The sequence below is a fragment of the Schistocerca nitens genome, chromosome 9 (genome assembly GCF_023898315.1).
Source record: "Schistocerca nitens isolate TAMUIC-IGC-003100 chromosome 9, iqSchNite1.1, whole genome shotgun sequence".
Taxonomy (NCBI): domain Eukaryota; kingdom Metazoa; phylum Arthropoda; class Insecta; order Orthoptera; family Acrididae; genus Schistocerca; species Schistocerca nitens.
In genome coordinates this window covers 382,453,277-382,469,463 of record NC_064622.1, presented here as the reverse complement: position 1 = coordinate 382,469,463, position 16,187 = coordinate 382,453,277, and the positions used below count along the sequence as shown (strand labels likewise).

At 42.2% G+C, this 16,187-nt stretch overlaps 1 protein-coding gene across 1 annotated transcript in view; it reads left to right on the top strand.

The window, feature by feature from the left end:
• The first annotated feature begins 333 nt into the window (after window positions 1-333).
• The window catches only part of LOC126204434 (protein takeout-like), a 58,723-nt gene continuing 42,869 nt past the window's right edge, over window positions 334-16,187 (top strand). Inside the window, exon 1 of the mRNA XM_049938823.1 lies at window positions 334-486. Within this exon, the coding sequence (XP_049794780.1) occupies window positions 396-486 (91 nt within the window). The 5' untranslated portion in view covers window positions 334-395. The remainder of the gene's footprint in view (window positions 487-16,187) is intronic.

The following is a 16,187-nucleotide window of genomic DNA, read 5'->3' as shown; positions in this document are numbered from 1 at the left end:
GTAGATACATTTTTTTGGACCCCTCTGTATAACGATCACATGATAAACCAAGGACGAGAGGAAAGGGCGCGACTGCGACTGTTTTAGCGAAGCTCGTTTTCCTGCAGCAACACCACAGCTTTTGGAGCTGAGCTAAGGCAGCAGGTTACGTTTGCCGCAACCGCCGGACGTTAGTGACATTGACCTGCAGACACCAAGTGCCGAGGAGCACGGTGGAGGATGAGGTCCGGGGCTCGGTGGAAGCCACGGGAGGCGGTGGCGCGACGCGGCGCGCCTCGATTGGCCGCAGCACCGTAAGATGCTGCGGCGGAGTCACCTTGAGACCTCGCAGCGCGCGAGCAACTTATAAAAGCGCGAGCGACGCGCCCGGGGCGCACAGATCTGCAGCCCGCGCCATGGCCACACGCACGCCTCGAGCCGCCTCCGCCGCCGCCGCCGCCTTCCTAGTGGCGCTCGCCGCAGCTGCAGCCGCCCCAGCACAGCTCCGTGAGTTCGCAGCCCCCTCTCACCCAGCCACGGCAAACAGTCGCAGGATATCGTAACTCAGCCACTGTCTCATAGGGATTTGCTCCTCTGGTCCTCTAGGCTGTTAGCTCGCGTCATATTCTTCACTATCTTCTCACACTATCGATGTTTCTATCCCTCCGCTGGGATCTTCTCAAGGATCTTTTGGTGTTTCCGGATAACTGAATGTCAAAGAGCGGTTGTACCAGAAAGTTTTGCCTCGCTTGTTTTCGAGAAGTGGAGTTACTGAGCCAAATTTTTGCCGTCACTATTGGTGGTCCATCTTCATTGCTTAGGCAGCAGAACAGGCAGATCGAGATAGGGGGAATGTTTATTTATTCATTTTTTATTGCCGGGAGCGGTGGCCGAGCGGTTCTAGGCGCTTCAGTCCGGAACCGCGCGACTGCTACGGTCGCAGGTTCGAATCCTGCCTCGGGCATGGATGTGTGTGATGTCTTACTTAAACAGTAGTTCTAAGTTCTAGGGGACTGATGACTTCAGATGTTAAATCCCATAGTGCTCAGAGCCATTTGAACCATTTTAGAGCCATTTTTTTATTTTAGTTTTTGGCTTTCTGTTCGTGCTCATGCAGCCACCTTAGTAGTACTGATAAGACGATACGACAGTTTTTTTGAGGCGACGTCCGTGTCGTTATTGACAATACAATACCTAATCCCCAGGCGGAGAAAATCTGCTACACGATCTGCAACCGAACCCGGGCCTCAAGAATGAGCGCATTATTGGTGGGCCATCTTCATTGCTTAGGCAGCAAAACAGATAGATCGAGATAGGGGAATATTTATTTATTCACTTTTTATTTCAGTTTTTGGCTTTCTATTCGTGCCCATGCAGCCACCTTAGTACTCAAATGGTTCAAATGGCTCTGAGCACTATGGGACTTAACATCTATGGTCATCAGTCCCCTAGAACTTAGAACTACTTAAACCTAACTAAGGACAGCACACAACACCCAGCCATCACGAGGCAGAGAAAATCCCTGACCCCGCCGGGAATCGAACCCGGGAACCCGGGCGTGGGAAGCGAGAACGCTACCGCACGGCCACGAGATGCGGGCCTTAGTACTGATAAGACGATACGACAGTTGTTTGGAGGCGACTTCCATGTCATTAATAACGATACGAACGTAAGGACAATACAACACGTAATCCCGAGCGGAGAAAATCTGCTATACGGCCTGCAACCGAACCCGGGCCCTTCAAGGAATCGTTTATTAATACCTTCTTGTGGTGCCGTAATAGTTTTGTGTGTTCCTCGAGCACCGTCGCCGCGTATTTACTTCCTTCACGAAAGACACAAAAGAGTTACAGACACTGGCTGCGAGCGGGCACTGACTGAAATGTAGGGAAGCTGAAAATTTGCTCCAGACCGGGATTCGAATACGGGTCTCCTGTTCACTACAGATGCTCTGGCCACTGAGTCATTCGGACACCGGGATAGAACTCTTAGGGGAATCGGCGAAATGCCACAAGCAACGAGGATAATATCCGCGGAGCACTACGTTAATAATTGAAAATTTGTACTCCGTACAGTTGGAATGACCACTGTGTCCGGATGCTCAGTGGTCATAGCATCTGCCTAGTAAAAGACCAGGGTTCAAATCACGGTCCAGCACAAATTTTCAACGGTCCCCATTGATTTTAATCAGTGCCAGCTCGCAGCCAATGTCTGTAATTCCTTTGTATCTAAATTCATAATGGCTGCTGGATCAAACATTTATATTTTTTCAGACACGTCTGGGAGAACAGATTATATATATATATATATATATATATAATTACAGACATTGGCTGCGAGCTGGCACTGATTAAAATCAATGGGGACCGTTGAAAATTTGTGCTGGACCGTGATTTGAACCCTGGTCTTTTACTAGGCAGATGCTATGACCACTGAGCATACACTTCCTTCACGACTGGAAGCGACGGGGTTGGAACCCTGTAGCAGTCATCTACACATATTACAAAACTAAACTCCCGCGCAGTCCGGAACCGTGCGACTGCTACGGTCGCAGGTTCGAATCCTGCCTCGGGCATGGATGTGTGTGATGTCCTTAGGTTAGTTAGGTTTAAGTAGTTCTAAGTTCTAGGGGACTTATGACCACAGCAGTTGAGTCCCATAGTGCTCAGAGCCATTTGAACCATTTGAACTAAACTCCCCTGCACGTTTTTCTGTTTGTGTATGAAGCCTAATCTTAGGAGGTACTATATGAATTTTGATACAGTTTTCACTTATAGACAGAATGATTCATAAGAGATATTTCTGTACACGGTTAATCAATATTTCCTGCAAAATGGTTAGACTATGATTAGTGAAGTCCCGCGCCGCGTTTTTCTGTCTGCGTGTGAAAGCTACCGTAAACATTTAGATATGATTTTCACTATTCATGAGTAATATTTTTGTGTACTGGGTGTGCCAAAAGGAATGGTCAATATTCAGGGATATGACAGAACCGATTATTCAAAGCAAAGAAGTCTAATAAATATGGACCCTAAAATACAGACCTTAAGAGCTATGAGCACTTCTTTATCTTTGTTACTGTCAAACAAATCTATTCTACTGCGCACTCTTTGCCTTCCGTATTTTGAGAGCTGATAGTATGGACCAAAACAAGAAAAAAAATGCCCAGTAAACATCGCCTCTAAACTACGCTATGAGCACTCGTTCACCTTCACACATCTCTTCCACTGAACAAGTGCTTATAGCCCTTAAGGTGTGCATTTTAAAGTCCATGTTTACTAGACAGATTTTTTCCTGTTTAGTCCGTACTACCTCGTCCCAAAACATGGAAAGCAAAGAACTTGCAGCAGAAGAGATATGCTTAGCACTACCGGAGACGAGGAAGTGGTCATAGCTCTTAACGTTTGCATTTTACAGCCTATGTTTACAAGACTGGTTTGCTTCGAATGATCTTTCCAGTCACATCCCCGAATATTGACCATTCCTCCTGAGCCACCAGCTACAATAATTTATAAATATTTCGCGCAACATGGCGGAATTATGATGGGTTCAAGTCGAAGTACCCTGAGTGAATGGATCAAGTGTTTTCGAACAAGACTGACGTTGCTTGTCGTCGACAATTGCAGTGTTATGCAGATATTTTCAGTGCAGTGCAGATACGGAGATAAATGAGGGCATCAAATTGATCGAAATGTGATTATTCTGTAACGAGCCACGGGAGGTCACGGGTCCATTACACCAAAACACTCGGAAAATATCGATAAATAATCTCCGAAATTTTGTTGGTAACGATTTGGTTCACCCTGTATAATCTATTACCTTTACGTCAGACAAGACTTTGGGACCGTAGGTAGTTTGTACTATACTTCCAAAGCCGCTGTGGGTCGCTAGCTTACACTGGAGTAATATTTGTTTTTACAAATCTCCAACCTTCCTCCGACTTTCCTTCTATAAAAGTTGCATTCGTTGGCTAGCACTTTTACGTTTCTCTGATTTATACCTCTCCGCTACTGCAAATTTCAGAATTTGTTTTAACCGCTTTTGAATTTCGTGCTCTTTATTCAGTTGTTTTGCTGTCCTGTATTCATTTTGATACTGTCATTTATTTTACTTCTTACTGAAGTAATGATCTTCATACCTATTCGAATATTTCTGCTTTTGTGGTCGGCGATTCTAGAGACGAACGGTAACTTAACCCCATTTCTTTCTCACAATAACGGAAAAACTCCCTTTTATAGGTGAATGCAGCACTGCTCCTGGACAGTGTTCAGTTAATCAGGAACACAAAAATGTTGTGAAAAATATTTCAGCAAGGGGATCGAAACCCCGATTGTGTAAGAAGTAATTGAACAAGGAGATAATGAGGCCTAACACTCCCGAACATTTTACCTTCGATGGCAACGATCACGGAAGCCTGAAGACCTGAATAGTTTGTCTCTTTGCTGAATCCTTAACCGGCTTCAGGCACGAGCAGGATGAAACTTCAACCCCCTTTACCTAGTCACCGATTCAAGGTATCGAACCTTGCCTTTCGGTAAGTGGTGCTTTGTCTAAGATTGACATGGTGAGACCGTGGATACGTGACAAAAAATCCCAGGTTAATTCTTACAGTAAAATGAGAACAGCCGCCAGCAAATGTTATTTATGCTATTTGTTAGGGACAAGTAGCACCGTTTACTGGTTTCGGGCAGACAGGTCCATTGCAAGGCGACTGTTCACATTTGGTATTACCGTACGATATGCATGCGATGTTTGCCGATTGTGTTCAAAATTGCACCACTCTAAGGGGTTTTCCTCACAAGCACCGAACATTACATGTATATCAAAATGTAATTTCAAATGTGAACAGCCGTCGTAGGACGACCTGTCTGTTCGAAACCGGTGACGGCGCTGTTTATCACTAACAAATAGCGTTATTAACACTGGATAGTTGTTTTTTTCTGCTTAATGTAAGCTTTAATCTGTTTTTCCGGCATATGATACTGAGGAACGGGTAATCCTGTTAACAACTGTATCAACCGAGATACTGAAGGACGTATCTTTTTTTTAATGGAACGATGTACTATTTTAATTCTAGATCTTTTGGAAACACCAGTCCAGTGGTATTACGTTTGCTGATGATGGAATCGAAACTTTTACAAAAAGTATCCGAGAATTAACCAAAACTGAAAGGTGAGGCTGGTCGGAATCGGCTGCTGTGTTGTAAACACTGCCAATTGTGTCTCCAGTGCCAGTCTCTGTCATTGTCTGCAACGTTAAGACGGGTCTACACTACTAATGAAACACGTATTGCTGACTGGATCTACTTTGCACGACATAGGTACAGGATCAGCTACTATTGCAAATAGAACTGCATGCTAACTTCTAGGGTATCGGAAGGGACACAGCAAACGATTTCAACGGCATCCTATAGAAACAGCTACGAACTTGGTGAAATTATTCTTAAACACATTTCATCGTTCCTTTGCACTACCGTTTTCGAATTTTTAGCATCAGACGGCTGCGTTGCATCTACAAAACGAACTGTTGACCAGCTGTTGAATACTTTGAAAGGCCGGCCGCGGTGGCCGAGCGGTTCTAGGCGCTTCAGTGCGGATCCGCGCGACTGCTACGGTCGCAGGTTCGAATCCTGCCTCGGGCATGGATGTGTGTAATGCCCTTAGGTTAGTTAGGTTTAAGTAGTTATAAGTTCTAGGGGACTGATGGCCTCGGATGTTAAGTCCCATAGTGCTCAGAGCCATTTGGACCATTTGAATTTGAATACGTTTAAAGGCCTGTTGAATGAGTCCTTGTTGTTGTGAAGGATTAATTTTTTCCCTTGTAACACGAAACATTGCATTAAAAGTTCATTGTGTGATACAATGCAGTCCTCTGATGTCCAAAATGTTCTCAGCTAGTGGTGGTAAGAAACAATAAAATGTGTCAAAGATACGAGGCCTGTTCAGAAAGTAAGCTCCGATTGATTGCCAAATTGAAACCACAGTGAACATCAGAAATGTTTTACTTGTAACAATTAGCTACACCTTTCAGCTACTTCTCTACGTAGTCGCCGTTCTGACTTAGACTTTTGTCATGGCGTTGTACCAACTTTTCAATAGCCTCATCATAGAAGGCAGCCGTCAGTGCTTTCCGCCAATTCTCCACGCTGGCCTACACCTCGTTGTCTGTGTCAAAATGTTGTCTTCAAAGACAGCGGTTCATGTGACCAGAGATGAAACTCAGGGGGAGACAATTGCGGACTGTATTGTGGGTAATCTCACATTTCCATTTGAAAACGATGCAGGAGCATCTTCATTGCCCCTGCAGAATGCGGCTGAGAATTGTCTTGAAGAAGAAACAGCACGACAGTTATGTAATGTTAGCTGCATAGCTTCAGGCGAAATTTCTCACCAGGCCCTCGTACTTGGCGGCAGACACTATTTTCTAGACATCTTTACGCACTCACTGCGAGCTCAGAAATGAGAAGAGCGACGTGATGCTAACTGGGGTTATACTAGAGACACTACCCAACACATCTGTGCAAAGCTTTATCGGATTTTCATAGTCGTTTCCATTTCGCGACCGATCGGAGCTTACTTTCTGAACGCCCCTCGTAATACCCTCTAGCTGGTGGTTGCTAGCTATTTTTGTAACATGCCTTGTAATGCAACTACGGAAGCCAAATATATAAGAAATAGTTTTAATTCAAAGGTGTGTACATCTTAAGATTTAAGTAACAGATTTTGTGGAAACACAAACAGACGACACTTGATCATCGACAAAGCCTGGTATGAGAGCCCCATTTGCTGATATTTGCATCACAGTCACGGCCGCCTTGTCTTATTATTTGAGCAGATTTCTCTGATACTTTTGCGAAACGGTTTTGCAGCATCTACAACCGTTATAAAATCATACTTTCGTTTTCAAGAACTTTCGAATACCGTTAAAACAGTAAGTCTCTCCATTTTGGAATGGGTTAATGGGAAAATATAACTTGTTCCTCTGCGTACTACCATTTTCTCATTTTCCGAAAACTCTGTTTCAATAACCTGAACCGTTGACGAAATAAAATAAGTACGATTTTTAATGTGATTCGCCCTGTATATGCATCTTTAGAAGACTGCAAGTAATAAGCTCTGCATGTCGTTATCAATAATATATCTGTTGTTGAAGTGTATTCTGGTTTTTGGATGAATATTTCTCTGTTTTCTGGCCATGTCACGTTTGTCTGTATCCTCAAGAATTCAATGACTTCTTCGTTCACAGGATTAATTGTCGTACTAATAGTCCGTGTGATACTTTTGTACGTAGTTATCTGAACTGTCACGGAGACGTCACAAAGCCACTGAATTTCCTTACGATGCTAGAGATTACTTCGATGTCTGTGGCGGATTAGCATCAGTAGCGATGCTGTTTTCATTACTTGGTACACCACTCAGATTATACCTCTGTAACCTTTCATGATCGAATGCACGACGCCGTGTTTTGCTATGGATACATCCACAGTCCCGGTTCTAGTTGCTCATTCTCATCCCAGAGGCTTCTTTGATGATAGAATTCCAGTAGATAGATGCGTTGGATAGGATTTTCGTTTCATCGAACATAATCATATGTTCATTTGCGAGGTTCTATTCGACAACAGAGATCTGTCAAAGTGGCAATATCTGATATGGCGTCGGTGGCGTGTGCAGCGTTCTGAAGTCGTACTTACATAGTGACCAATGTAAGTGCTACATCATTCGAGAGAAATTTTTTGAATGCTGGAAATACTGAGACCAACGCTGTCTCTTACTGGGTACCGTAAATAAAAGAGATCCAGAGTTCAGTATCCTGGGAGTAAAAAAAAACCGGTAGAATTACTTTGGTCAGGCTCAATGCTGATATTCTGCAGAGAAAAAAGGTGAGTTAGCTAGCCTCTTTGGAATTAACGTCGCTGCTGATCTTCCCTCATCACAGATATGACAAACTCTAGGAACGCATGGAGTTCGAACATCTCCATGACATCAGTTGCCCAACTACGTACGAGGATAGGAAACAACATATTAGTACGAAGATACTGAGGAAAGAAGTTGATGCATCATGTAAAACCGAGGAACATTTATCCTAGAATATCGCGCGCGAGAAACTACGTTATCATACTCTACCCTTTGACTCGGAATTTCCCGTTGCCTTACGAGGTATTATTTACTATGCAGAACTGTTTGCTCATCGAATAGGGTAAAACGATTATCTTCGCCCGTAGCATTTGCGTCTTTGACATGAAAGCACACGAGATTCAGTCACTCAGTTTTCAGGAAAATAAACGTTAGAAATGCGCTTTAGCGTCAATATAAAAAATATTAATCAAATGAGACAGTTTCAGAAACGATACTGGTCTCATACAGATTTAATTGTATGTATCAAGACTGAAATTTGCACTCGACGCCTCAGTCTATATAAATAAAATCATATCTGTATGAAGCCAGTAAAGTCTCTGAAACTCTGTCATTTCATTCGTATAAGTACCTGCTGCTGGGTTTCAGGCTTTATCCCCCATTTACGTTTGATACTGAGGTGCTAATCCAGTACATGGAGAGCCTCGCCAATTCTGTTCGTGTGTAACGGGGAATTTGGATTACTGTCATACGTGCAGTTGTATGAACCATTGCGGCGAGGTGGCTTAGCGGCAAACGCACCTCTCTTATAAGCAGGAGACCTTGGTTCAATTCCCTGACTTGGTACAAATCTTCACTCGCCGCTTCGGTCTACGTACTTAAAAATATTACTTTTGCACCACATGTGCAATTGCCTTACGATTTCGAAACTTAAAATTGCGAGTTAATGATTGTGAAGTTCTCTCATATGAAAGACACAAACAGTCTGTGTGAAAATGAATTACTATACGCTCTTTGATGGCCGATCAATTCTTCACATTAAATATAGAGAAACTCAACTAGAATTTCCAGGTCAATAACCGGCATACACTTTAATGGTAGACGGAATGGTGCTAACAACATGCAGTGTTTAATATGTGGATGCAGCCACCTGAAAACGGGTGTTTAAGTGTGAAACCGGTTGTGCACAGAATAAAGAAGGAAGAAACCGTAATAAACCAGTGACTTCCAACTTTTCATTTTCTTTCAATATACGGTGATTACAATCCAATTAGTTGTACATAATGCACAAAAACATGTTAACTGTATGTGATGTTGATTTGCATCTGTAGCTGCCTTAGTTATCTGATATACTTCGCGTTTATGTTCGTGCATAGTCCTATAACAATAACGTCCTCTAGCTTGGAATAATCCTCGAATGGATTAAGTCAAAGTTTCGTGCGCTTTCTATCACATAATATACCCGTTGCAGATGTTTTTGCATTCATATTAATTTTTCTCTTGTACTATTTGACACCTTTTAAAATTCGTCTCATACCATTCAGTTCCTTCTTCTGGGAGATCCAGTCGCGTAGCAGACCTGTTAGCATTTTATGAATACTGAGTACGCCACCGCTTAATGACCGCTAATAACAAGAGTCCACTTATTGTTAAAGCTTTATTTATTTACGCGTTTCTGACATATGCCATCATCGGAGTACCAAAGGACTTCATCCGTAATACTGGTGCTAATCTGGACTGGAACTTCACCAGTTGAACGCCAATGCTACGTTTGAAATCATTTGACACGATACGCTGTATTAAATTCTAATACTCTAATACTCTGTATTAGTTTCCAAACAAATAATTTAGCAACAAGTGGACTGTTAGTATTACCAGCCAAAAAGCAGTCATTAGGGTATGTCCAATATAGACACGGTATATGCGTTCGTCTAACTCTATTTATGGTGGTGCATACTCATTCCTTTTTTTGTTGGCGCTGTTACTGTTGCTTCTTGTGAGTACTTCAATCCATTGGTACACGTTTGTTTTAACTTTGGAGTGTCCTGTGTACTACTGTTCTGCAGTAACCACAAACTCTGTAGCATTACAATACATACATCATCACACTTTATAGAAACTGGAAGGACCAAAGATAGCCTTTCACGTTTTAAACCTCTGAAACACTTCGTTGAAATAAAATGTAACGGCACACTTGTTGTTTCATTCGATATTAGTGGTAGTCACGGGAAAGCCTTGATTACAAATATAAATACCCGTAGTATTACCGACTAGTGTAAAAGTGTTTCAAAACTTCAGACATTCTTGGAACGCAGAAGATTTTCTTGAAACGGAAGCGCTATACCAACTCTAGACACATGCCACACCACTCGGTCATTCGTAGCCGTCTATACATCCAGCCCATGGTCCGCACTATTTTTTCCAAGTTGCGAAAGCTTCTCACTAGATGGCAACACCAGACCGATATGGGACATAGACATCCCAGCCATCAAAACTGCTTATTACCTCAGTGGCACATATTTGTCACATCAAGGGGTAACAGGAAGGGTTAACAGGACAAAGGGTTAAAAGGACAATATTCCTCCTCTTCATGTCATGACGCTTCCTCCCTCGCTTTCCAAGATCTTGTTCGGGGTTCCCCTCGTCAGCATCGCATGTCCTTTCCAAAACTCTCTCGAACAACCTTTCGCACCTACTGTATCTCACAAGGGAGGTATATACGCATCGGGTATCAATTTTGCTGATCAACGTACGATGGTAGTACAAACGGTGCCCCAGTACCAGGCGTTTTTCAAGAATTTCTGACGAATCGAGGTTCAAAGTTTTACGAGCCTGTCAAAAAATATATGAAAGCGCCAGCCATAGAACTGAGCGTAAACGCAAACAGCTAAGAGAGCGGTTGTATGCGTACCATAAATCATGTTTCTTTTTTATTTATTTTTTAAAAAAAGGCGTTAATAATAATCATCATCGTGATACATTGAGGCAAGGTATTACTGAGGTATTTGTTTACCAAGAGATTTCTGTGCACATCGTTGTGCAGCCCTACCAGGAGAAAGTTGCATATTATAATTGTACTGTTTCTGGAGCGTCAATAGGAAGCAGCTGTGCCCACTATTTGTGGAATGTTCAGAGGTTGCCTGCTTTCTTACCTGTTGCAGACCGCTCTATTTCGATACCATAAGCTAACGATTTGTTACTGTACAATACGAAGATGCATTTAGAATGCTTTTGAAATGGAACCGTTACCAAGACCTTCAAAGGCGTGTGAAGAATCATCGCTCGAGTGTTTGATGAAACGTCAGGCGAAAAAAGGTGAAACAGTATTATGGTATTATCGGACGGGAGAACATGTCTGGCGTTGTTCGTTCGCCTGGTGCAAATCTTTCTATTAGGCTCCACTTCGGTGACTTGTGCGTGTTTGTGATGAAGATGACATGAAAACATAAGGACAAATGAAACACCCGATCGCCGAGCGAAGAAAATTTCCGACCCTGCATTTAATCCAACCCGGAAAAACTAGAAAATGACCTGCGAAAATAGAGAAAAAATTGAATATCGAAATTCGAACACAGAATGGACAAGTTTTCTATCTAAGAGGCTGCTATACAGCAAGTGGCCTGTTATGGTGTTAAACAGCTTCGTAAGACCTTGAAGATCGATTTCTCGAAAACGCTTGAGAAGCACATCGTACTAATGCAGCATCTATTACTTCTAACTGTGTAATACAATCGTGCTAAATATGAGAAAAATCGGTGATCCATGAGAAAAGTTAATGCAAAGCCATGGGAATAGTAGTAAAAGTTTCCATTTACAATAATTTCCCATGTGAAAGCAGCAGTGGCACAAGAATGCTACAGAAGTGTATAAGCAGCAGAAGAGGGTAATGTGCGCAGAAGAACGGCTTCAATATAACACTAGAATATATCCATGAAAATAATTTATATATCACATGTAGAACTGGAGCAACACTAGAGGTCCTTTAGTTCAGCAACGTGAAACATGTGAATATAAAGACAATAATAATTTAAATAGAAAACTTTTTAGTATGACACGTTTCTAAAACGGACTAAGGCTAAAACTTGTCGTAGCCTCATAAAGATTCCAAACCCCATCCTAAAAATGTGGGGCGCACACAATACGTAACTAATGTGTGAGTAGTTCCCGTAAGTCACTAAAATTATTATTGCACTGAAACTGCTATGAATAGCTGTATGATTTTTCTCAATGACAGATACTTCGTACTCTCCTTACCGCGAAGGCTACTTTTTTCCACCTGTGATTGGTCGTTAAATGGAAACCACGGTGAAAATAAAAAGAAAGTTTGATTTGCTACATTTAGCTACACGGTCCAGCTACTTCCAACGTACAGTCGCTTTTTTGAGTTCGACATTCCAATACCCTGTGCTTTCCGCGACTTCCCTACACTTGTCTGCAGCTCACTGTTGGCGCCAAAATGCTGTCTTCACAGCCAGAGGTTCACGTGAGTGAAGAGATGAAGATCAAGTGGAGTCTGCAGGAGCATCTTCATTGCACATGGAGTGTGCAGCTGAGCATTGTCATGAAGAAGGAAACTTCATTACAGTTACGTTATGTGGGTAGCGTGAGATAAGGCGGAACCTTTCAACAGGCAGCATCTTTACGCGCTGACTATGTGCTCAGAAATGAAAAGTTTGACGTGACCCAATCGACAGGCGTACTAAAGACACTGCAATATATCAGTGCAAGCTACATCGGGTTTTCACTGTGAGTTTAATTTCACGACCGATCAGAAGTTGAAAAAATATAGACCTTGTATTAGCTAGCCGGCTGAAGTTGCCGTGCGGTTAAAGGCGCTGCAGTCTGGAACCGCGAGACCGCTACGGTCGCAGGTTCGAATCCTGCCTCGGGCAGGGATGTTTGTGATGTCCTTAGGTTAGTTAGGTTTAACTAGTTCTAAGTTCTAGGGGACTAATGACCTCAGCAGTTGAGTCCCATAGTGCTCAGAGCCATTTTGTATTAGCTGTTGCATGTGCTTCACGTTTTTTGTTTTGAATTTTACAAGTATTGTCTGAACTATTAAAAGTTCAGAAGCACAAACTTTCAGAATCATCTGTAAGGGCTCAGGAATCTGTATGTAGTTAGGAGAAATTATGTTATACTTTTTAGTTAGATGTAAAAAGGTTGGCCGGCCGAAGTGGCCGTGCGGTTAAAGGCGCTGCAGTCTGGAACCGCAAGACCGCTACGGTCGCAGGTTCGAATCCTGCCTCGGGCATGGATGTTTGTGATGTCCTTAGGTTAGTTAGGTTTAACTAGTTCTAAGTTCTAGGGGACTAATGACCTCAGCAGTTGAGTCCCATAGTGCTCAGAGCCATTTGAACCATTTTTTAAAAAGGTTGTTTCCTTATTTAAATAGTCTTGTGTGTGTATGAAATTTTCAATCGATTTCCTTATTTAAATAGTCTTATTTGTGTGAAATTTTTCAATCGATTACACCAGACATATGGTAAGTTTCAAGTTTACATCAGTTTTCTTCGTCTGAAATAAGCAATATCGTACTGCCCCTACGTATATCTTGCAAAAGGATCATGAAGATAAAAATTAGAGAGAAGCGAGCTCACACGGAAGCTTAGCAGCAATCGTTCTTACCACGAAAAATTCGCAACCGGAACGGCCAGAGAGGGAAGTAACGATGGTAAACAAAGTACCCTGTTTTATCTTAAAGGAATTTTTTTTTGCTAGTTCCAAAACTGGTCTTAGGTATTGCAAATCTGTAATATTGTCGAAATTGTGGAGAATTAAATATTGTCATTAATATATAATTAAGAATAATTCACCCGAAGCGTTTAGGTTGCAGTTATTTGTTTTATGACATTGGTTCAATGAACATTACTTTTCAGAACAGTCATTAACTGAATTTTGATATTTCATCATCAATTCTCTCATTGATTCTTGACACATTTTTTAAAATTATGCAATGCAGTAGGTCCTCCATGAAACATACTATCCTATTATGGTATGTAGTCGTTATAGATGGTCAGTTTCCGCGCGGTGTGGCTGCCCGGTTAGAGGCGCCATGTCACGGATTGGGCGGCCCCTCCCGCCGAAGGTTCGAGTCCTCCCTCGGGCATGGGTGTGTCTTATTCTTAGCGTAAGTTAGTTTAAGTAGTGTGTAAGTCTAGGGACCGATGATCTCAGCAGTTTGGTCCCTTAGGAATTCACACTCACTTGAAGATTTTTGTAGATCATCAATTCATGATAGCGAAATATGGGGTGCTGAATTTAACTGGTTTCAACGTTCGAGATATGGACTTCTTACGTGAATCCTAAAATACAACTTCAGAAGTATTGTACGGTGTCTATGGAATCAGGAAGCAATTATAAATGTACTGCTGTTGTTACAAATATGTCTTATGTATAAAATGATACTTATTATCAATATAGGTTAGGGTCAAAGAGTCTATTGTAAGTCGTCCTGATCACACTAGCGTATTTATTTTTTTATCATGTTATAGTGCGAAGTCTGCAATAAACATTCATTTCAAATGTTTATCTAACAGAATATTCCCTTTGTCATAACATTCGACAAAGAGATAACTCTCATTGATCAAACAAACCGCGTTGTTATTGACGTGCAAAGCTTTGAGTCAAAGATAGAACGGACTCATGAGAACTCACATGCCGTTTCACCATTCTTGTTTTTACGTGCCAGCCACTGCGCAACAAGCAGCTGTGCTAGCTGAATGTAAATGAGTTTTCTCTGAAAGAGCTTGAAGTGTCGCTGAGATTGCTGTTTGGAAAATACTTCAGCTAACAAGTTTTGAGCGTATAAACACATCTTCAAATAAGAGGTGGCGGTGATGCGTTTTAACAAGAAACCACAAACAGAATACTGAAGGTCAGGCTTAAGTAAATTCTTGAGTAAGACATATGTGCAAACAAACACGAGGTTTTGAACTGAGCTGTTTACTTGCGAGCTACGTCCGGAGAAATTATTTCCTAGTCCATTTACAATGAATGTGTGTAGCATTTATCTTGTAAAAACATATATTTTATTCATACGATGTAGGATGGCGATAATTTTATACAGGAATAGCTTTCGTAGTACACTACGTTGCGTTATCGAAATAAATAACTCGTTTGTGGTTAAGTTGCGTTCTTTTGAAGTCTGTCGCAAACTGCACACAAAAAAAGGTGTATCTACATCACCCATATTCCAGAACAAAGCTTATAGTGTCTGGAGGAGGGTGCTTCGTGTACCTTTGTCGTTCCCGTCATTCGCGAATGGTGCGCTAGAAGGATTGTTCGCGAGCCTGCATATGGGCTTCAGTTCCTTTGATTTTCCCGTTGTGTGCATTCCGCGAAGAATGTGTGAGACTATTGACTTTTCTGGTAAAGAACGTTCTCCGTGATGCCCAACGCCTCCCTCGTAGAACCTGCAGCAGGAGTTGACGAGCGGCTAGAGACGCTTTCTCACTTACTAATCGAACCCGCGAAGAAACGTGCCGTTATTGTTCATATCTTTGGACGGCGACCTACTGGATGTTTTTGGACCTACGGATGAGGTCTGCACTCGTACCTCCATTCCGCATAAATTCTCAGATCGGTACGCAGGTGTCACCTAAGAGGTTCCAGAACGCCGCCCGTAAGAGCAGGACTCCTCCGGAGTTCATACCTCGCGTTCTACTGGTGATAGAAAGGTAGGGGCAAAATTTTTGTTCTTGGGCCACGGGCCATTTGTACAATCTTCAGAAGGCGCCTTTTAGTGTCACTGTCCTAACCTAACAGTATAGGGTCAAAGTATAGCTTAAATCTTAGACACTTCCTCCTGCTTGGGCAGTGGAGCAAATCGATTGGTTCTTTTTGGACATGATGTGGTACGCTGTGGTCCTTAGGTGGCGTAAGGAGGCACCATTAGCTCATGGGCGGTTCCTTAGAAAGCTCCAAAAATGGCTTTTATCGACTGTTTCCCCACCAAACCCAAGCCGAGTATTCCAAGATGGTTATGCACAGCAAAACATGGAGATTTTTCTTGATATCTTTATCTGAGATACAAAGGTTCAAATTATCGTAATTCAACGCGTAAAATACGCATGTAAAATGCGGTATGAGGCGAAATCTAAATAATAAGTAACAGCGGCAAACCAGTCAAATTTTAACGGTATATTCTCTGTCTTTAAGCATGTATCTAGAAGTTTCATCTCTTCGTTTTTATAAATTCTTGGGGAGCCGTAGATTCTAAACGGGTATGCACAGCAAATGAGTGTAATTTTTACGATATATCCCTAAGATGCCGATCTCCTTGAAAATTCTCGTGGTATCTTTATCCGTTACCGAGGTACAGAGGTTCAAAGTTACCCTACTTGTATACGTAAA